The sequence below is a fragment of the Sinohyriopsis cumingii genome, chromosome 7 (assembly GCF_028554795.1).
Source record: "Sinohyriopsis cumingii isolate HCF-2022 chromosome 7, ASM2855479v2, whole genome shotgun sequence".
NCBI lineage: Eukaryota > Metazoa > Mollusca > Bivalvia > Unionida > Unionidae > Sinohyriopsis > Sinohyriopsis cumingii.
Genome location: NC_142967.1, coordinates 111,675,236 through 111,699,408, shown reverse-complemented (window position 1 = coordinate 111,699,408; position 24,173 = coordinate 111,675,236). Strand labels below are relative to the sequence as shown.

The 24,173-nt window shown below is 34.3% G+C and overlaps 1 protein-coding gene across 1 annotated transcript; it reads left to right on the top strand.

Annotated features, from left to right (window-relative positions):
• The first annotated feature begins 394 nt into the window (after positions 1-394).
• Positions 395-23,392, top strand: LOC149795936 (uncharacterized). The gene is made up of 5 exons (XM_089963893.1): positions 395-440; positions 3,826-4,143; positions 6,466-6,597; positions 10,934-11,085; positions 20,288-23,392. The coding sequence occupies exons 1-5, from the start codon at positions 395-397 to the stop codon at positions 20,450-20,452; spliced, it is 813 nt and encodes a 270-aa protein (XP_089820019.1). The 3' UTR covers positions 20,453-23,392.
• Positions 23,393-24,173: the final 781 nt, after the last annotated feature.

Here is a 24,173-nt window from a genome sequence, read left to right as displayed (position 1 = left end):
CTAAAATTAATCAAACTTTCGGACTCTTCAGACATCATCAATACATCTGAAACTTCCAGTAAAATCTCGCTTGCGAATATTACTGTGACGTTTTATAGGAAGAAAGCGATGATATCTGGATATACAGCCATGCTGATTTTCTATAACCTAAAGGATACGGACTTTGACAACTATACCCTTCACGTACAAAATGCAGTGGGCAATAACTCATTTGAGTTCGCTTTGTTTGCTTCAGGTAATTCGTTTACGTGCTGCTTACTCCTGTACACGTATGTATGTACGCATGTATGTATCCATGTATGCATGTATGTATGTATGTATGTATGTATGTATGTATGATTTTCTATAACCTAAAGGATACGGACTTTGACAACTATACCCTTCACGTACAAAAATGCAAAAGGGCATTATCTCATTTGAGTTCTCTTTGTTTGCTTCAGGTAATTCGTTCTATACTGCTTACTCCTGTACACGTATGTATGTATGCATGTATGTATGTATTTATGTATGTATGTATGCATGTTTGTATGTATGTATGTATGTATGTATGTATGTATGTATGTATATGTGTGTGTATATATAAAAATAGAAAGAAACGTAAAGAAACGCAATATCTAAACACATGAGTGAGAGAACTCATTGCAAACAAGATATATATGGAACATAGATTAAGAGATGAAAATAAAGGACTTGGAATTATTTAAATTCGACAGTAACGATTAAAATGGATTATCATGTTCTCTCTCACTTTGAACACATGCAGATAATTTATAAGATCGAAATGAAATGGGTCCATTTCCCTAATTTACTGAACAAGCATAGTATCATATATCGTTTTCAAGGTCATTTGTTCTTCTGTACATTGTGTCTATTCCATCAGCCACGATACACATGAATGCCTACCATGATTGATCATCCATATAATCAAAGATGCCCACTCTCTTGCCCATAAGGATATGAAGTAATGAGTCATTGTCCTGACCAAAAATCCAGTACGAGTCTAGAATGTCCATTGCATCTATTAGTTTTTCCAACATATTATTACGTTCGTCGTTTAGGGTTTGGCAGTATAGTAGCATATGCTTAGCTCTGTCTGTAGTTAATCTTTTGCAGAGTTTACATTTATATTCATTTTCTGTTGAAATTGAAAACATAGTTAAATAGGCAATGTTAGCGAAAGTCCAAGTTTTATTAGGAAAACATTTACCAAGCTTCCAGACAGCGAGTGGTTGAAGACTAGTACGGACACTTGCATAATGTAAAAGTTTAGGTCTCATTTCAAGTTTAGATCTTCACAATGATTCTTCGGAGCAGTGAACTGACGTTTCAATATTCCTCCTCCAGACTGGTTTCGGGACAGAATATAGGGTGTTTACGTATAGGTGGAAAAAAAAACGCCAAGCTTTTATTTCAAAAGAACACGATATATATCATTAACAAAGCCTACACTCTCGCTCTCGTGCATCAGGAAGTCAAGAATTCTTCTGTTGAATATAATTTTCCATGCTAGTGAACCATTATCTCTGCAGATTTTATTAAGAAACCTAATTTAATTTTATCTACATATCCCTCTACTGACCACAGTCCAAGACTGCTAATTGTTCTTTCTGTAGAAGAGCACTGATCAAGCCCTATAATTCTTCTTGCAGCTTTTCTTTAACATACTTTTAGATCATATACATGTGACTGGTTCAAGTTGGACCATAATTAGCATCCATATGTCATTGCAGGTAGTAATATTTTTGACCATATTTTAGAACTATTAATTGGATTCATTCCATCCTTTCCAATGTCAGTCCCAACAAGGGAATAAAATACTGATCTTCCTTTATCACAAGAATTTTTCACTGCAGCAGTATTAGAAAGATCTGCGGAGAGAGTAGCCCCAGCATAGGCTCTAGAAGAAACTATTGGAATACTTTTATCTCCGAGCATGAACTTATATTCTTGCATGATTTATTTCTTCGAAAATATGACAATATTGCTTTTATCAGCATTAAACCGGAGTCTCCACTTCATGTAGGTTGCGAAGTAAAACACAGATATCATTAAATGACGAAGATATCAAGGACGTGTCATCGCTAGTAAAACACAGGGAATACTTAAGGTACCAACTTGTATTCCAGATTTTGTTGACTCCAGCAAGGATATTAAGTCATTTATCATGACTAAGAATAGCCATGCTGATAGCGTTCTTCCTTGTCCTACCCCTTGATTGACTGAGTATGGTTTCGAATGATGCCCGTTGAGCAGAACAAGGGCCTTAACTTCTCGAAAAGAATTTTTAATCAATTTCCACAGTTTTCCTTTAACTCCGAGATAGAATAGCTTATAAAAGAGACCATCATGCCATACCGTATTAAAGGCCTTAGCATTATCCAGGAATGCAGCATAAACGTTCGATTGACCTTCTAAATAATGGACTATTCCCTCTTTTAAATAAAGGTTGCAGTGATGTCTCTGCATTCGCTTCGAAATCCCTGTTGTAAAGGATGAGGGAAATTGATCCTTTCACTAAAAATAATTAGCCTTTTCAACAGTATTTTTTCAAATACTTTTTGAAAAACTGGAACGTTTGAGATATCTCTACAGTTATTCATATCTAGTCTGTCTTTTTCCCACCTTTAAAGACAGGTATAACATTTACAGTTTTGAAGTAGTCAGGGTAGGTTTCCAAGGAAATTATGCTATTATACACTTTTCACAAAATAGAAGTAATCGATTAACAGGCAAACATTAAATGCTCTGCATATATTTTATCATGTCCACATGATTTATTTTTCTTCAGCTCTCGTACAGCCTCTTCAATGTTTTTCTGTAATATGGTTTCACACATAAGCTTATCTGCTCCGTCATCAATATTTGAATCCACAATATTCTTCATTTTGTTTCTAATGTTCGTTGCAAACGATTCGTTAAAATGAATATCTGGTGTTTCAGTACCTAAAATTTTAAAATGCTGGTGCCACGCGTCTCGAATCAAATCAGGGTCCCGTGTTATTTCTCCTTCCACTTTTAGTTCAGAAATATCTTGTCTCTGACCCTTCTTATGAAGTCTTACTATTCTGTAGAATTTCCCTACATCCAGTTCTGCAGCTTTTTCCAGCTCATTGAATTGTTCCTGTTCGTATTGGTCTTTTGCCTTGTTTAATTGGTTTCTTAATTTTCTTTTCGCATTTTTATATTCTGCATAAGTTTCAAATAGTGTACAACGTGGCCGTTCTTCTTTTATCCATAACGCTCGTTTTCCTCTCGTCTCTTTATGTAGTTTAGCCACATTAATAAATTTCCAGTAAGGTTTTAAGTGTGGCAGAAAGGTTTTCTTTGGAAGAATGTTGTCAGCTGTATTGCGTAAAACAGTCGCAACAGTAACTAGGGCGTTTTGTACATCTGAAATGTTGTGTAAAAATCGATCCATATATGTATGTATGTATGTATGTATGTATGTATGTATGTATGTATGTATGTATGTATGTATGTATGTATGTGTGTGTATGAATGTATATATGTATGTGTGTATGAATGTATGTATGTATGCATGCATGTATGTATGTATGTATGTATGTATGTTTGTATGCATCATGTATACATCATGTATATGTGTATGTATGCAAGCATATATGCATGCACGGCTGACTTGTTGATATATATACAAGACACACACACATACACACACACACACACACACACACACACACACACATATATATATATATATATATATATATATATATATATATATATATATATGTGTGTGTGTGTGTGTGTGTGTGTGTGTGTGTGTGTCACGATATTTTTCCTTTTTTCTTTTTTTTTTTGTTTAAGCTGAACCCTCGACTCCAAAAGTATTTGGTCTGCGCCATTGGGACGTTGGCTTGCCAGTATTAGAGTTTAAAGAAGGATTTAATGGGGGTCACAAACAGACATTTATTTTTGAATACCAACGCCTCGGCACACCAGAATCAAAGTGGACCATTTTATTGAAGATCAACGAAACCAGTCTTAAAGATCGTTCCGAAAATGGAACATACTTGATCAATATCGGATACCTTCCAGATGGTCACTATATATTTCGCGTTTATGCTGAAAATAAGAAAGGAAATAGTAGTACAACAGAAAATGTTACAGTGGAGATAAGGCAGGGTGTGCGATTTTTCCCAGTACTTTCTGCAGTGTTTTCTAAGCTTTGTTGTTCAAAGGAATACATCTCTTTATTACTTTTTAATGCAAACTTATTATCACCTCAGTAAACATACAGTTACGCCACCCAATAAGTACACATTGTTATAAGAGACCTGAAATATTTGTAAACACTCATAATAGACTAACATTAAAAATAGCTGGGAGACAGAATACAGAATTTGAATTATAAGATCAGTAGAATACCATACGTATACAGCAACACGTTTAATAAACGTTCAGTGGGAATGCAATTCCAAATCACAAGTTCATTCATTTTAAGAAATACATCTCTGGTTTATAATAAGTTAGTCCCACTAATATACAGCTATTACTTGATAATGCTAACGAACGAAGATAAGTATCCGCTAAGAACATAATATATTTATCTATACTTTGTGTTTATCAAACTTATCATCGGTGTCGTCATTATCAATAGCAAAATTACTATGATAATTATCATTGACACAAGAATCATTATTAAAATTAGTCGTTCAAGTAGTAGTGGTGACAGTGTAATAGAGTAGGTCAGTTTCAGAATGTTTGAAAATAAGCAGCTCGCATTATCTAGAAAAATACCGAAATTCCAAAACGAGACGGTCACTGATGGGAGATTAATATTATATTCTGACCTTATTTGTACATCTAAACAAACAAACAAAACAATACGCTGTATGTATGCATAAAGCCTGTCGATGTTTATTTAAATATCCAGTTAAATAACTCAAAACTAAACAGCAAACAACTTTTAGAATGCATTAACATGCAATATTTCCAGTGAGTGTTGTGAAAGTCATTTTCTATTTATCCGTTAATGCAGAGGCAATGGAATAATTTGTGTTGAAATAAATTTAGAGTATTTCTTATGTATAACAGATTTTCAGCATGACCATTTTATTTAATGGCATAGTCATGTAAGTTTTTGGTGTTCGACAAGTAGGATAAAGAATACACACATACACAAACTCACATGTAATCAATTAAATTGTTTTTCTTTTTTTACCTTTGATCACGTTCTTGATTGATAATAAATTATTTACTTCCATTACAAACTAAACTAATAACCGTTGTATAGTATGTATTAACGTAATGAGGCAAGCCATGCTGATGAGATATTAAGTTTCGAAATACGAAATGGATTTAGTAACTTTTTTTTATTATTTTGCTTATGGTTGATACATTATTCTGCTTCCAGTATACAAATTAACTAGCAACATAATACTCTGAGTTTCATATAAGTAAACAAATCATTATTTACCTGCATGAATTCATTTCCCAAACCGATCAAACTTTCATAGGTATGATTCCATATAAGTTGCTGGATTTCAATTTTGAATTACGAATTTACAATTTTAACAATTAAGAAAACATGAAATAAAATATTTAAATGTTAGCTAAAATTTCATACTTTTACTGATATAATCACTTGAGAATCAGCAAATATTAATTATGAAGTCTTCATTTTGCATGCCAATTTTCCAGTTCGCAATATAGATATCGAACAACATTGGAAGTGATGCCTTCTTTTTACAATGAATAGCCAAGTAAACCAATGTTTGCATTAAACTCCGAGCAAAACAGCATTATATAGCTGGAAAAATCCAGAAAAAGCAGATAGTAAACAACGATCCCGTTCTGCATTTGCATTTACGTAATAAATGGTTTTCGTATAATTAATGTCAGTTAGGTAAAAGGTAACCCCATTCCCATCTGACTTGTTATTATCAAAATATTTAGATTATATATATATATATATATATATATATATATATATATATATATATATATATATATATATATATATATATATATGAGCTATAACATATAAACAATATTTATATGATTCTGTTTTTGGCATGGTGATGACGTTCCATTTGATAAAAACGTATTCCGTTGCACAAATAAGATCTACGGCATATTAATTTGCCAAGTCAAGCTTACCTTTGAAGAAGGTGTAGATTTCCAATTATTTGATATTAATGGTGCTTTGAGGTCAATTGTCCTATCTCTCTAGGGCAAAAGAAAAAGAAAATCATTTGTTTGGTTAAAATAATGATGGAATAATTCATTTGAATATGAACTATTTATTTCAAACATTATCAACTATTTCCTAAACGGGTTTCCACTTCCAAGTCAATGTCAACAATACACACCCAGTAGTGATAGCCTCGTTTTGACTTTTAATGATCCATATCAGGAATTACAACTCTTCCGGGCAGAAATGTGCAACGTCATTATAAGGAACTTTTAATTGATCGTACTTTCCTTTTCGTATTTTTCTTGCAGAGAGGTCTGCTGATGGTAAGAAAAATGGAGTTGTAGTCCCCGCAATTATTGGAAGTCTTGTAGCGGTCGTTCTTGCAGTAATTGCTGTAGTTGTCTTCGTTGTTAAACATAGAGGAAGGGACACAACCGAACGTAAGTAACAACAGAAGAATATTAACATAAATAAAATGAATGGAAGAAGAAACACTGTTGTTCTTTCTAACCTTAGAGAGACAAATGTGAAGTACATTAGGAATTAGCTTTGTTCTAATTAACTGAAATGCAAATATCACTCATGGAAATGTCGTGATGACGATTAAGTCACCATTCCTACATGACTGCTTTTTATTGTTTTATCTTTGCATTCTTTACTAATTGCATAAGCCAGATTAACAATTTAAACTTTCGACCGTTAATTTAGATAACCTAAGTCAAATCCCTAGTAATTCGTCAACCTTTGTGTCAACTACACAAGAGATACTTTGTTCTCTGTGCTACGTTTCACTGTCGGCCTCTAGTCCAACATACCTATCTGACCTCACCCATGTGTACACACCAGCAAGATACTTACGCTCCTCTTCTGACAATCGTATACTCATTATTCCCACTATAAAAACAAAGTCATATGCATAGCGTTCTTTTGCATATCAGGGCCCAGCAACGTGGAACGAATTGCCCACTGAATATAGACACAAAGACACAGTGATCACATTCAAGAGGGCTCTCCAAACTCACTTATTTCGACTGTAAGAACAAACTTAAAGACAGAATAATGTTTCCTACCTGAAATATTCTCAGCATGTTTTTTGTTTTTTAATGTTTTTCTAATTTCATTTTGTTTGTTTTAGTAATAATGTTATTATGTTTTTATCTTATAGGTGTTGTCTAATGTTGAAAACGTTTAGAGCTTCTAAAGATTAGGCGCTATGCAAAGTCCTCATTATTATTAGCATTGCTATTATTCAATGCCCAATCAGTTGAACCACTGGAAAAGCGCACAAAAATAGTAAATTTTATCAACGAACTCTTTTCCCTGACAGACACATGGCTAAAAACATCAGGCGACGATCCCAAGTGTGCGGATCTAAAACCCACTGGTTACTCCATCAAGTCGTTCACCCGTAATTCTCGCGGAGGAGGAATTGCTGAAATCACAAAGAACTCCCTGATCAAACGTCTGAACCACACCACGACATTCAATTTCGACCACACATCGTTTGATCTAGTCCAAACCACACTCACAATGGAGCAAATGTCAGCCCATCCTTTCTGCCTATACCGCCCCCTCCTAGTAGATAAAACAAGCTGACTGAATCTCTCTTTTTGGAGCAGCTTCCGAATGTCCTGGACTATGGAAATTCGATAGGTAGCAACCTAATTATTCTTGGAGATTTCAACTTTCACTTTGACTGTCTCGGAAACCCAGACACATCAAACCTCATAATTCCATTAATGTTTTCTACGTCAGTCAGACAGTTAACCAACCCACCCATAAACATGGTCACATTTTAGACTGGATTCTTCATAGACCTGATGATAACATTCTACGGTCCTCCCTGGTATCCAGTGAACATGCAAAAGATCACCTCCGCATTATATGCCATCTTTACGTATCAGTCCCTAACCCCACCCGTATCTGCTACTAAGAGAAACCTCCGTATGATATATAGAACCAAACTAATGCATGACATTCAAACAAATCTAACAACTTGCTTACCTCCTACAGCAGAAAAACTCGATAATTGCCTGCGTTCATTGCTCGACAAACATGCCCCTGCTACCAAGTGCATAGTATCAATTCAGAAGTGTTCTCCATGGTGTAGCAGTGTTAGTGACCAGCTTAGCACTGCTAAACGAGACCGCCGTAAAGCTGAGAGGCTATGGCTTTCCACCAGACTCACTATTCATAAGCAAATTTATAAAGTCGCTAAGAAGATTGTCACAAATATAGTCCATGCAGCGAAATCAGCCCACAACTCTACTAAGATGATAGAAAGTTTCAGCTGCAAAGAACTCTTCGAGATTACTAACAAGCTAATGTCACGGAACAAATGTACACCACTTCCAACTACCTTCTCTTCAGTCGACCGTCCGGACATGTTTGGAAATTTCGTCCGTGACAAAGTACAAAACAACAGAGATAATCTTGACACCACAATTTCAATTGACTCGTCGTCATCTTACAGTTGGGATAGAGTTTAAGCGGCAACCATTAGCAGCATTTGAACCTGTCTCTATTCATTTTGTACGTACAAACCTGATGGAGAGGCCACCCCAGTCATGTGAACTTGTTCCAATTCCAACATATCTGCTGCTTGAGTGCTTAGATCCAGTTTTGCCTTCACTAACTGATGTTATTAATACCTCTCTCTCATCAGGGGAATTCCCATTATTTTCAAAACTGCCACTGTAAAGCTTCTGCTGAAGAAACTAACACTAGACCATATCGATTTAAAGACGTACCGCCCAGTTTATAATCTCCCATTCGTATCAAAAATCTTCGACAAGGTTGTTATATCATAACTTGCATCTCATCTGAATTCAAACAGTTTTTTAGCAATGTACAATCTGCATATCGCTCTTGCCACAGTACTGACACTACTCTTCTAAAAGTAGTTAATGACATTTTCTCTGCTTTGGATAGCGGAACGATTACAATCCTCACCATTCTTGATTTGTCTGCAGCATTTGACACAATAGATCACGATATATTACTTCACCCTCTCCAGCATGTATTTGGCATTCGTGATACAGCCATACTGTGGTTCAAGTTATATTTGGTCAACAGGACACAAATTGAGTCTGCAAATGGAATACACCCCAGTCCAGTTGATCTATGTTGTGGTGTTCCACAAGGGTCTGTTCTTGGACCTGTTCTCTTCATTGTATACACTCAGCTGCTCTCAAGTGCCATAGGTCATCATCCAGTGTCTCACCAGTTGTATGCTGATGACACCCAAATATACATATCTAGCCATCCATCTGAAGTTAATGCTAGCATCCCAGGTTTAGAGAGGTGCATTTCTGATGTAAAATCATGAATGATGTGTAACAAGCTGCAGATGGATGATGATAAAACTGAGGCTATTCTGAACACAACACAAAGACGTTCTCATTCACATCCTTTACCTCAAACAACAAGTATCAGCAACACCAACATTAAATTCATACAATCAGTACGAAACTTAGGTGTTACTCTGGACAATACTCTCACATTGCACCAACATATCATGAACATATGCAAGGCTACATATCTTGAGCTGAGATGCATCAGCTCAATTCGCAAATATCTTTCAGCTGATACCACTAAAACACTTGTGTGTTCATTAGTACTTTCAAGAGTGCACTATTGTAACTCAGTCTTGTCTGGTTCATCTTAATATCTACTCCAGAAACTTCAAAATATTCAAAACACAGCTGCTAGGATCATACTTAGAGTACCATGATCAGAGCACACCTCCTCGCTGCTCTGTATCATACACTGGCTATCCATTCGATCCAGAATCAAACAAAAATATATTCTCTGTGCTACGTTTCACTGACGGAGTCTAGTCCAACATACCTATCCGACCTCACCCATGTGTACACACCATCAAGATACTTACGTTCCTCTTCCGACAATCGTATACTCATTATTCCCACTATAAAAACAACGTCATATGGACAGCGTTCTTTTGCATACCAGAGCCCAGCAACATGGAATGAATTGCCCACTGAACTTAAACACAAAAACACAATGATCCCATCCAAGAGCGCTCTCAAAACTCACTTATTCCTACTGCATGAACAAACTTAAAGACCTAATAATGTTTCCTGCCTTAAATATTCTCAGCATGTTTTTTAAGTTTTCTAATTTCATGGTGTTTGTGTTTGTAATCATACCATTATATATGTTTTTTATGTCATAGGTGTTGTCTAATATTGTAAAACGCTCAAATCTTCTAGAGATTAGGCGCTCTACAAAGTCCTCATTACTATTATTATTATTATTATTATTATTAAAGTGTAAGACTTTACCATTATTGTATTCTGCTACTCTGGGACAATAATTGAAATCGGTGAAGCGATCAAATATAACAAATTAGCATTAGTGACACCAGCATGCTATGAACTATCCTCAACAAGGTAATATTTTCTATCTGTATTGTAATAATAAAAATAAGGACACCGATTCAAAGTCCGTCATGCAGTTTAACAGATAAATAACCAGCAAATGACAATTGCTAAAGATAAGAAATAAACTGTTTTTAACAATAAATATAGTTGCGCTCTTACTGCATATATAAAGTTGTTTTTATGTGCAGTAATTCCGTGAATAAACACATCTCCTTTGAACCATGAATATTATGAAAACTTTAGAAAACACTATTAAAGTAGTTGCGTAATATTAGTTTATTTGTTACATTCTCCTTACCTAATCAGGCGTTATAGCGACGTTGTGACAAATACGTAGCTTCTTCTGAGCATAAATTGTATTGTATATTTACAGCCGCAATTCATTTTAACACAACAAGGAGCAGCTACTTTGAAAACCCAGACGATGCGTACGAAAATGTTTTACAGTTTGGAATGAATGGAGAGGCCTTTCCTAATGAAAATGTTTATGAAAACCGACCTATCGGAAGAAGTCAGCAACCACTGGTATGTAGATCTTTACAAAACAGTATGCACTAATAGCGAATAGACCAAAAAGTGTAAAGATCTTTGATTTAAGGTTAAAGCCTACATTAATTCTGAATCAATACGAATGTTGAAAGCAAAGTTCAGAATCCAAGGCTTTTAATGGCTCTTAATGGCAAATAAACATTTGCTGTCAACAATAATGCAAATAAAAAGTTGATATTAGGACATCTAAAGACATATTACTAGACGTGATGGACATGCACCGGTATCAGGATTCATGAATCGGACTAATATATTTAACATAATTGCATCGTTTTTAACATGTAAGGATACTTCAACATTATATACATGAAATCATGGCAAGCACATGTCACAAAAAATATATCGGGATTTTAGCTCAATTATAAAACACTATAATTTTCGTGTAAGTAGAATTAACTACTTTGTAACAAGATAACCTGGTTGGATTTCAGATTTACAACAGAACACTTTTCGTGGTGATACAAATACAATGTTTATTGATGAATGACTTGAATGGGAAAATAATTATAATTAATACGTGAGGGTTTACGATCTAAATTTTGGAATTATTAACATAATCCTCAAAAACCTAATAACGCCACAAACGCAAATACAAATAAATGACCTAACACAGTACAAGGACAAAGGTAGATGTTTCACGGTAATTTCACATGACGAAAGGAATGGTGTATTTTACTCAAATATTAAAACCTGTGGTAATTTACTCATACAGTAAAATGTATTCACTCAAATAGTGAAGAATGAGGTATTTTACTCAAATAGTAAAATGATGTAACAAATGGATCAATATACAAAATATCTTTACAATCCCCAAAACACTGGCTATTACAAACCCCAAAATTAGCCCACGGCTAAAATATAACTTGTATAGAGTTACACACTCCGTCACCAGCACACTTGGCTACCAGTCTTATTGGTCAATCAGTCAGTCAGTATTTCAGGTCGTCACCGACCACCATTCAGTTCCGTGGTTAATCAGGTAATCAGTGCCCACCAATCATTCAGCAACGCCCGATCACCTGTTACTTGACAGCAACACTGTTCACTCAGCTCTATGGCTGGTATGGTTCAGCTTTACAGCTACTATGGTCGACTTTTATAGTTAGCTCTACAGCAGGTACCACGTCGACTCCGATCAGCTGAAAATACGTCTAACATCGTGTACTATGCAAGACGCGGGCATATACGATAAAATGTAATGACGTTATATACGGTAAGCTATACATATTACATTATCGGCACAATAATTACAAAACAATATACAGCTTCAGAATGCAACTTTATATTGCTAATATAAATCTCTTGCTAAGTCACAATCAAGAATATAAAATATTTGCATCATACTACGTAAGCCAAAGCTTCACAGAAAATATACAAAATTAAACGTGGAAGTACAATAGTTATAACTTATACACAAAAAATTAATAAATAACTCACATATCTCTACAGGTGAAGGTGTGCAAGTCCTTAAAGTACTTGTTGACACCTCTTAGCCCCAACTCAGCCTATATAGCTGATTAGGATTTAGAAGTGAAACCCTGGTTTTCCAAAAATGTAATGTAAATGTAATTTCATCAGGGTTACTCTTTGCTTTGTTCACCAAATTAAAGAGCTTTTAGTTATCCCACTAAAAGCTTGGGTGATTATACTCTCTTCCCTTTGCCTGGGCTGGCAGTTGGCCTGATTTATATCCTCCCTTGCTTAGAACTTAGGATTGTACTATTCACATTTAAAACTATTGAGTGGTGGGGGCTCTCCTTTAATTCCCACTGTTGATAATAACTGAGTAACTTTTCCAGAGTCATTTTGTCCTTGTGTTGTACAATTAGTGAGTGCTTTGTTGTGTAGTGTACCCTTTGTTGTTCGGACAGCTCTATCTAGATCACATCTGTGCTAGTTGTTTTCCTTATCTTAAGAAAATAAATTTGGAATGAATATATTCAAGCCAAATAAAAATATTTTGTGTTTAAAATAATATGTCTAAATGATTTGTGTTGTGTTTGGTTTTTAGGATGGAGTTGATAAATATGCTTTAGCATACTGTTGTACAATAACATTGTTTTATTGTATGCATTGTATTATTTGTGATGTGCACCTTAGCGCCGAAACACGGACTGAAATTATGAAACCCACGGACGTGAATGAAACATTAGTTCTCTTACAAATAGTTCGCAGTTCTGGCGGGTTTTTTACATGGGAGTATTGCAAAATTTGAAATTAAATTGGATATTAGAACTTTTATAAGATGTAAAATTTAAATGCCATTTACGGAGCATTCTCGCGTAACCTCTCCTTCGAGTGTTCTTCTTATGGATGGCCTTGTTATATAGAGAGCCATGTTTCTGTTTTCAGTTATTATTGGGAGAAAGGCATCTGCGGTAGTTCACAGATCTTGTTGAGATAGAGGTGGCAAAGATGACTATATAGTAATCAATAAGATTCTCCAAATCATGGGTTCTTTTCAAGATAGCTGACCTAGTGGCTTTTCCCATGAACTTCTATTATATTTGAGAGTAGTTGAAAGATTTCTTAGTAAATCATATATTTCTTCTTGTGCTCTAGATTTGTTTCTCATTTATGTATTCTTTTAGTGCATTGGTTTGTCTGTATACTTCAATAGGTTTTTTTTTTTACAGCTTTAATGAGTTTGTTGATATTATGGATTTCCAGTCTGTTAGACATCAGAAACTCAAACCAATATAAATAAATACCGTATCAATATTCTATTGGATCACGTGTAATGTTTTCGAATCTATCAATATAATTAGCTGTTTGTTTACGTGTTAGATTTGGGATGCTCGTTCCTTCTTTTTATATATATTTTATTTCGGATAGTTTGCAGATTTTTCCATTCCATGTGAAGCTGAGCATTAAGGATTCAACTTTTTTAATGTAATAAAGTTCAAAATCAGTTACATTGAATTCATACCAAATTGAATTGTAAAGATAGGTTTTTGCAATCTGGGATTTTCTTAGTAACTTTAAATGTTTAATATTCCACCTAGTTATATGTTTTTGTATTTTATTTTTAATTTTGCGTAATATTTCGCCTAGATATTTACCTTTTACCTAGGACTTTGACTTCTTTCCTATTTTTTCCGAATAGAGTCATGGATGATTTCCTCTCCAGTTGCCTATAAATAGAACTTGTACTTTTTCATGATTTATTTGTGAACCTTAAGCAAGGCTGAAAAGGTTGTATTGTTTGATTAAATGTTGGTACGAATGATGTGTGGTGATGAAGTTGGAACAGTCGACAGTATGTTTAAAAGTTGTATATCCTCTTTTGATGTTTGTTACTTTTATTCCATGAATATTTTTTATCATTTTGAATTGCAGTGTTTAATGCTTCGATTCCCAGTACATACTAAAGCAATGACAAGGGGCATACTTGCCTAACAGATCTTTTGTCTGGGAAGGGTTCAGATTTGGCTCCATTTGCCTGTGCCATTGATAGGAACGTTTTGTATAGAGTTTATTGGGTCCAGAGCCGAATTTATGCAGAATATTCACATCAAAGTTTATTTCTATTCTCTCGATCTATTCTATCGCCTTCTCTTGATCAAAGAGAATTAGTGCACCTGGTACGTTGTTCGATTCCATATAATCTAGTATTGTTTTTATGTACAGTTCATTATTTTCAATGTTTCTTCCTTTTCCGCATGCTTGCTTTATATTTCAGATTTCTCCTAAATTTGATTTTATTCTATTTGCCACTATTTCGCTTAATATTTTGTAATCTAGATTTAGTAAAGATATTGGTCTCCAATTTTTTAAAGTCAGTTATCTCTTCTTTGTCTTTGCAGATTAAAGTTATACCTGTTCTCGTGCATTCTGTCATTTCTTTTCTTATAAATACATTGTTATATACAACAATATTTACATTATGTCAGCCAGGGAAGGTTTTTAAAGTGTCCCTTCGGACACTTGAGGGTTTGACTCCAGTTCTCGTTTGAAAACCCTCCTGGAAACTCCTGGGGGGGGGGTCATATTTACCACCACATCCCCCAACATGATATTTAATGTTGGCAGCAAAAATTCTTTTTCTTTTTTGGAGGGGTGATAAAGAATAATTATTTTCCCAATATTATAGAAGGTTTCGGAGTTAGAGGAATTTATTCCTCTTGCTGATAATGCGGCTAGTATACTGAAATTATTAGGCCAGTCAGACACCTGTACGTCCGATAAGTCGATTGCTTGAGCCCACAGATTTCTAAAGGTTTTAAAGAGCCTGCCTTTTTCAATTTCCTCCTCTTCAGTGAGGAAATTCTCCCTGAGGAAGTTTCAACCCATTAAAGAATTTGGGAGATGTTGTTGCCATTGTAGGTCTTAAGCGCGTTATTTAGATTTAGTCTTACGGTGATGCATTTATATACAGACGATGGATGCCGCCTTACATAGTCTGTGCGCTGGAAGTATTCGGTTCTTCCCATCGAAAGCACTTCGCATGTGCGGCATAGGATGAACGGAACTCACTGTTTCGAAATATTGTGCGATATACATAAATCACCCTCGGGTATCGTAGTACACAAAAAACGAAATCCGAGTAGAGGTATTTAATAAATAAAAGTATTTATACAATACCGTGACATACGTACAGAGCTTAGGATTATAGTATCCTACACTAAATAACAGAAAGAAGCAAAGTAAAAAGCAAATGGTTTAGTAATAGTCATTATTTCTGTATAGCTAGTGAAGTGTCGACTACACGATCTTTGCCAGCAAGCACACTTTGTCATAATAACATAAAATTTACCCTTTCCCATTTGCAGTTAATTCTATATAATGGTTTTAATTTATCTATGTGTAATATTCGTCCGTGGTTTAACAGTTAGATTGCTGTTATGCAGGATACACTGATATAGCACTCATTGCATATTCAAACCGCGTTGGATGAAAAATAATTGTTATATTATGATATGTTTGTTATTGGGGAGACTGAGGAGTCTCGATAAGTTGGATATATACATTGAACGTCAACTTTTAGGGATTATTAATTGGTGATAATTACACTACCAGACATAAATATTTCATTATGGGGTTGTTTTTAAATCTGAATCATCCTCTGGGACTTGTAGAATGTTGTTTGGCTTATTTGGCGTTGCATGTAGTTCACACCACATACTTAAGATTCGTAGGACACGTCGGTTGACCATAAAAATACTCATATGCAACAGCTTAAGATTGCGCTCTTTCTGCCTCTGGAAAATACCACTGATACGCAATCTGAGCTCGACTACCTCCTTTTGTAAAATATCTAAAGCGATGAAGTTTATAATAAAACCTATATTTTGTATTGTCGTAGACTGGACCATATCGTTCTAAAATCTAAATTCGTGCTGATACGCACCTTCTCGATATCAAATTTGGACCGCAATGATTAATAATATCCTCTGGTGTTTCCAACGCGGCTAATTGCTTGGCAGTAGCAGCAAATTTCATCTGGTCGGTTTTAGAATCGCGCTTGAAGTTTTATGTAACCGGTTAAAAGACTTTACGTGTTCATCGTATTCTACTTTAAGCGCATTAATTTATTTTTTAGCCGTTGTCAACATACTCTGTTCTCACATTTCCTAGTCGCAATCTGGGTCATGCACATATGAACTATTATGTTATTGTTGATGTTGAGCTATCCCATCATTATGTAGCCAGCTAGTGAACCTTGGCTGTATATTTTACAGCTGACGATCGCTCGAGATGCACTATAATCTCAGATCTTATGAATTTAATCGATCTCCGGAAAGTATCCACCAGGTGCTCCTAACACCCGAGTGACAGTATCAGTCATTTTGAACTTGCTAGTTTCTAACTGGCCATGTTGATTCTGTAACACGACAAATTCCCTTGGGTCGACCCCAGGGAGGTCCATTAACGAAGCAAAACCACTTCGGAGTTGGCTTGAATTTGTTGTTTTTATTTTCGTGCAAAATACTAATTAAAATACACGTTCATGAAAGAATTACTCGTAATAACCTACATATCGTTGGCGGCATCAGTGCATTTCTCCGCTATTGCTACCAGGCTGCTGTGAAATTCGTAAAATCGATAAAAAATATCCAAGATGGTAATACAAACTGATGTAAATCTCACCTGTTGCTTCTATGGAACCATGACAATACTGGGATGTGTTTAGGAATGCTCGCAACTTCATAGCAAATGTCGTGGAAATAAACTTGAATCGTTCGACCGAGTGGAACTTGAAGCGCAGGAGACCACGTGGCGGCGTTGTGCTCGATAGGAGTGATGTCACTACCATGTCGGTATTTAATCATTGGGAACTTCGCCGGGTATTGTCGTGCTAAAATGATTTGACATTTTAACCCGAGCTCCTGAGAAGTTACGTCTCTGACTTTAGCGTATATGTCTCTCACAAAATCTTGAGATGAGATATCTTTACACATCGATGCTCGGTTATACCACAACCGCGTGTCGCTCCAGCAGAATGCTCAGTAACACGCGCTGCATTTATTGCAGCGAACATTGGTGTCAATTCATCTCGATTGGGTTCAGTCATTACGTAAATTCCATATATAACAGCGGATTCAGAATATACATTCTTGTAGTAAACACCATGGATGCCCGTCAGCAAGCCAGGCGAATAATGCGACATTACCATAATAACCGACTGACTACGATGGCGTTCACGTTTTAGGATCATTTTTATCTTTGTTTTCCCGATAATTTCTGACACTGTCATAGTTAATAAATTTAATTCTGAGAAATAATCTATTGGTAGGAGGGGTTAGCAAATCAACGATTCCACTATACAGGATAAATTATACATGTGGTTCCTCCTGCTTAGTCTTGCATGTTGAATACGCATAAAACGTTTCATCAGTTTTAAGCTTGTATTTTGGATCATAAACATATTTAGGCAGCTCTGAAAATTATTTAGGAATTTTTACCCCATGAGGAACTACATCAAACATCCAGTCGCTGATGATCATGTTGTTGTGAATTTGATACTTATTTTGTGCCCAACGATCAAGATTTTGACGCTTAAGTATTGTCATTTGGTACACACACACACACACACACATGCATATATATATATATATATATATATATATATATATATATATATATATATATATATATATATATATATATATATATATATATATATATATATATATATATATATATATATATATATATATATATATATATATATATATATATATATATATATATATATATATAGTTGATATGTTTACTATGACTCCCCCCCCCCGAAAAAGCTTTTAGAGGATTCTTACTAGAGTTTCCATTGCAGATTGTGGTCACCATGTTGCTTGCACAATGGATATTTTTTCCCACGCACACCAACCATGCATTCGTTACATGGAACACGATCACCACATTTACATGCACGATCGCCATGTATCCAACAATATGCGGTGACAATTTCTTCATCAGACGGAGTCGTCGCTCCCATGTGGAACGATCTGTATTAAATTGTTTGTATCCATTTTGTTTTGTTAGTATAATGATAGCAATTATTTTGTGCATTCGGCGTTCAAAATTTCAGAGCTTTTTTAAATTTTATTGGTGACGTGAGATCTAAGAGGCATCACCCATCTGGTAATAATCAAATATATAGTCAACTGAGGGACGTGTGTGCTCAAGCAGAAGTAACATAGACTTTAAAAGTCACCCACTACCATTTGACAGAGGCCTTTCCCAATGAAACATACCTTGGATACAATGTTGTTACTGATATTTATATCACATATAGTATTTCTGTAGTATAGTTTTATCTGAGTTATTGGTTAATGGCCTTTTTTAATTCTTTAATTCTTTGAGTGGCAAGTACTACTATGTGCATCTATGTACTATTTCCATTCATATATCAAAGCCGAATTACCAAGCTCATGTAAACATTATATTTTGGTCTAAATAGTCTTTGAATGTTGAATGCAAGTCAGAATAACATCACATGATCTAGGGAGTACATTTATACTGTAGATACGTCAGACTCTCCTAGTTGGTGATTGGTCTAATTATGAAAAGTTCAGGTGTTGACAACCAAAGTATTTCAGAACATAACATAATTGAGTTGTTTTTTGGAATCTTTTCTAGTTATTTACATTTGTTATTTGTTTGTTTGTTTTTTTTTTTTTTTGCTGCGCACGGCGTTCAATAGTTATATTTAAAGCTTGTGACATTACGAGGGTATATAGATTTATTTATGCTTTGAACATTTAAATTGCAGAGCTAGAATATTTATTTTAAACAGACTGTACTTTACTGGATTAATGTGAAAATATTCAAAGACTTAGATCAATCTGATTCAAACCAGTTATCCACTGCCTTACGCGACGATCTCACAGCGATCGTTTAAGTGTCATGTCCTGGCGACCTTTGAATTAGCCAATATAAATGAAGCTTTCAGAAATCTGAAGGTGAATCAAATCGTTCAGAACACATTGATGTTCTTTAGCAATACTGCTCAGTCTCCGAAATGCGAAAATATAAGACTTCGTCTGACTGGCTAATAAAGATAGAGATTATAGTAAAACCATAGGTCAAGAGAACATGACCACTAAGCGGTAGCTGTCCAATCTTCATGTAGGATAGTGGATATCTCATTTCTATCAGATTGTCACTTAGATATTTATTAATTTCGATGAATTACGTGAAACATTCAGGAATATTTGTGATATTTTAATTTTATTGCATTAGCTTGAACAAGAAAATGCGAAGATATAACACTTCTTCTGATTGGCTAAAACATTCAGGAATATTTTTGACATTCAAATTTTATTGGAATATTCAAATTTTATTGGATTAGCTTGAACAAGTAAATACTTGTGGATATTAGAACCGTGTTTATTCTGTGGTGCAGCACATAGGCACACTGGAACTTTCCTTCGGAATACTTTTGGAGCGTTCCCGGATTACTGTGAAATGTATAGTATACTTGGTAAATTATGTTAATTCATACCATATTGCAAGCTATTTTTAATTCTTTAACTATGGTATACTTTATAGTTTTGGGAAATAAATTTATATTTTGGAAAATAGAATGCTTATTGTATTTTTGTTTCCTTGTTATGTAGTTTAAGCCCATAGGACTTAATGTAACTTTTCGCAACGCAAATGAAAGTTGTTTGTTAGTTTGCTGTTTTGCGGTTTGTTTCTGTGAGTATAAACTCTGGAGATCATCTTCCTGTAGATAAATAATGATGGGCTCATCTACGCTGACTTGGAATTGGTACCAGCGGTGACAAGAGGAGGGCAATCAATAATCCATGGTCTTGAGAACCGAACTATATATGCAGATATATTGTTTGGCAAGCAAGGGGAGCCTTTGACAGATAGCGATGACGAAAAGCATTAGGAGGGTAATGGAATAAAGAACTGAACGATGGTGATGGCCACACGGACGAGGGTTCCACTAGAAGGGACAGCTGAAACAGCTGAAATGATGAACAGTGAATTGTGTATTTTGTTCATTTATCTGGTTTAGAATAGAGCTATCACGTCTGCATCAATTCAAAGCAGACATTTCCAGATGTGGATGTCGCTGCTGCACAAATTCATTGACATCTATATTATAACTTCATATTTCAAATCATTTTATTTTTTCTAAACTACGAATATATGTTGATATTTGACAATGAAATTATAATTTCCTCCTTTCACGCAAGATATTTTATACATTATTTCAAATTTGTCTAGGTCATATCGTGAAAAAACATTTACCAATATTTTTTCTCTTGTGGATTATATAAAACATTTACAATATTGATAAATATATAAATGTATCCATACTATAATATACAATTGTACCTGAAACAAAGTATGTGCTGTATAGATTAGTTTCATAACAAGTTATCTTAAGTTTTGTTCCTCGTCTTTAGTCGTTTGCATTATTTTCCTGAGAGTGTACTTGCAAAATGTCCAGTAATCACGCCGTCAGAGAGAATATATGGTACCATTTTGGAAAGTCGACTTCTGCATTAATGGTGTATTACTACATATATGACTTCGATCTGAACTTACTCTATTTGTTTGCCCCTTAGGTGGATGATGGTAGTTGATTGCAAAATATAAACATCATGTTTTCATTGCTATACCTATCAAAAAAATATAATATATCACCCAAGGCTAACTTCATGGAAGAAATGTGCTCTCTTCAATAAAACAAAGCCGATACATTATCTTTCTCTCTCTCTCTCTCTCTCTCTCTCTATATATATATATATATATATATATATATATATATATATATACGCATTCCAGTTTTACTTAAATATAGGTGTTCTATGATCAATTCTTTTTTTTAAAATATCTGTAATTAGTAATGTGCTTTGTTCAATGTCAAAAAATGTGTACATATAACAGCTTATTGCATATTTCACCTGTAAAATTATATACTTTATGAATCAATCTTCGTTAACTTCAACTCTTTGAAACAATTTAATCTCATTTTGCGTCTAGGTTTTTGTGTTGCTAATTGCATTGTGCAATTCTAAAGACAAATTTTGATAACTGTATTCACTGTCTTGATAATTGTTAGATCAGCAAATTTAAACATAACGCTCATACTTTCTGTATCCAGATTAATTTTATAAATGAGGCACACATTAATATGACGCATTCTATCAAATAGAGATGATGACAATCGTGTTGTATCAATGATTACATATAAAAAAATAAAAACATTTCATTATTCCTTAACAATTTTATATTGCTAATACAGAGTTTATTTACCCTACGTTAAAGAAGATTTTAAAATGTTCTGTGAAAGAAGAGTATAAATCATTGAATTTGGTATAGAAACAAAATGTATTAAAACATTAGTCTATGATGTTAAAGCCAAGGCATATTAATATATGTTTACAACTGGACCAAATATGATCCAATTTCGTTTATTCCTGTCCTAAACACGTATATATAATATATCTTTTCTAACTTGATACATTATTGTATGTCTTACAGCGTCTGATGTTTGCCTGTTTGTTAAGTTCATTTTTTTAACAAGTTAAATGGTGGCTGCTTTGCATTTTCTCGTTCAATATGTAAATATATTATTAATATAATTTAGTAATTTCATTTTGTTCTAAATATTCTATAATTTTTATTTCCGTTTTATCTTTAGCAGATAAATCAATTAAGGATCAGAAGGATAATTACATAAAGGAGCTCTTTGCTCGATTTGAGTGTATTATACGTGACAGAATACAGATTAGTTTTAGCAAATCTTGAAAAATCTTCAGTGCAATGTAAAGGATAAAATAACGAGTCAAATCTGGTTAGCGGTGTAATTACATGCCTCTTTAAAACCTTTACAATTTGAATGTATTATACAGATTCCAGAGGATATTATTTTTGCGGTCGAGAATATACATGTATGCTTAACCAATGCATGGAATCCGATTTGTTATAATGACTACAAACAATTTGTTTAGGAAACATTTTTGAAAGGTGTAAAGTTTTGAAACATTTCATTTGAGCAGAATGGCACAGAAATGAATGTATGATATAGATCTTTACTAAAGTCATTTGGGTTTAATACGGTTATATTTTAAATTCTTTAATACAATGATGGTGGACTTGTATAATAGTAAACGTGCATATACACTAAGTGCAGAATTCTCATTCATACCAAAGCCGATTACAGAAGTCAACTCAACATCTCCGTCGGTCGAGTACACCACGCATCAAAATGAACGGAATTCATGAAAACATCAGTGAAAATCGGGGTAAATTTGTCCTATAGAGCTATCATGCATTCCGTAAATGTTGATTGGTTCAATGCAATGAGAAGATCATAAAATAAATGTTGAATTATTTCAAAACAACTTGATTTAAATTGTTAGAAAAATCTTTGAATGAATCAGACTTTGTGGATTTGTTACTCGTATACGCAAAACTTATTATATTCTTCAGTTGCGAGCGTTGCAAGAGAGAAAGGAAATTATGATTTATTTACGACAATTGTTCGTTGGAATAGAAGAATGTAAAACATGTAATTTAAACACTCACCACCTATTAGATTATGTGAATGTATTGAAGGACTTGAATATTTAAATAATTATATCTGATTATATGAAACTTTCAAGGTCTTCACTGATATTCTTTTCTCATGGGATTATGTTGAACAGAAAACTTTTGGATTTAGAACTGTGATTCTTCAGCGGTGCTAGCTGGTTATAACATAAACACATTAGACCCTTAATTCGAAATATCTTTGTGCAATTTCCGGATTAGTTTGAAATGTACTTTACAATTTAGGATATTCTTGGAATTCATACATTGTAGGTTATTTTTAATATTTCACTTTGTATTTTTTTTAAATCTAAATAAATTTATATTTTGGAAAATCGAATGCTTTAGGGCTTTGCCTTGTCTTATTACTTACGTGCAGGCCATTAATCGTGGCTACATAAATATTTTTCCGTATATATCTTAGTCTGTTCTTCAGCAAGTTGGGTCTGTTTTTATTTTCATCAGTTTGTTGATCAGCAATATTCTCTCTCTCTCTCTCTCTCTCTCTCTCTCAACACACTCTAAGTCATGCTAGCACGTACTCGCGCATCACTTAGAAAGCATAACATGAATACAGTAACATTAGAAAGACATTTTACAACCGTATGAATCAGCACAATAAGGTACGTCGAAACGGTAGCATACAAACAATGTAAAGTTTCCATGGAAAATTTTCAGAACTAGTATTTGTATTATAAGCATTTATAGAAGTCGATTAACTTTGTTAAGTACGAACTGAACATGAGACCTGGGCTTTAACTCATATAGGAAGCAAAACATTTGGAACCATCTGGTAAAGGTATGATACAACACGGAGGCAACGAGAAGACTTGTACATGTATATAGACAACACGAAACCTATTACAGCACATCAGGCGCTTGAACCTATCAGAAATGGTATAGCATAAAAATGCCTTGAAAAGAGTCAAACTTTTGCCTGACAATGTTGAACTGAAATAGGTTTGCCATAATATTCCACAAAATGCGAAATGCGGAGGTATGGCACGAGATACTTACATTAGCCCTCACAGTAGGTATCAAATGATTTGACAGTGGCTCGGCATTAT

Excerpts from the sequence above, each read along its gene's own strand:
- LOC149795936 (XM_089963893.1), top strand. The coding sequence starts at position 395 with ATGCAAAAGGGCATTATCTCATTTGAGTTCTCTTTGTTTGCTTCAG. Across the intron at positions 441-3,825 it reads GTTCTCTTTGTTTGCTTCAG|CTGAACCCTCGACTCCAAAA; the intron begins GTAATTCGTTCT and ends TTTTTGTTTAAG. Across the intron at positions 4,144-6,465 it reads TACAGTGGAGATAAGGCAGG|AGAGGTCTGCTGATGGTAAG; the intron begins GTGTGCGATTTT and ends TTTTTCTTGCAG.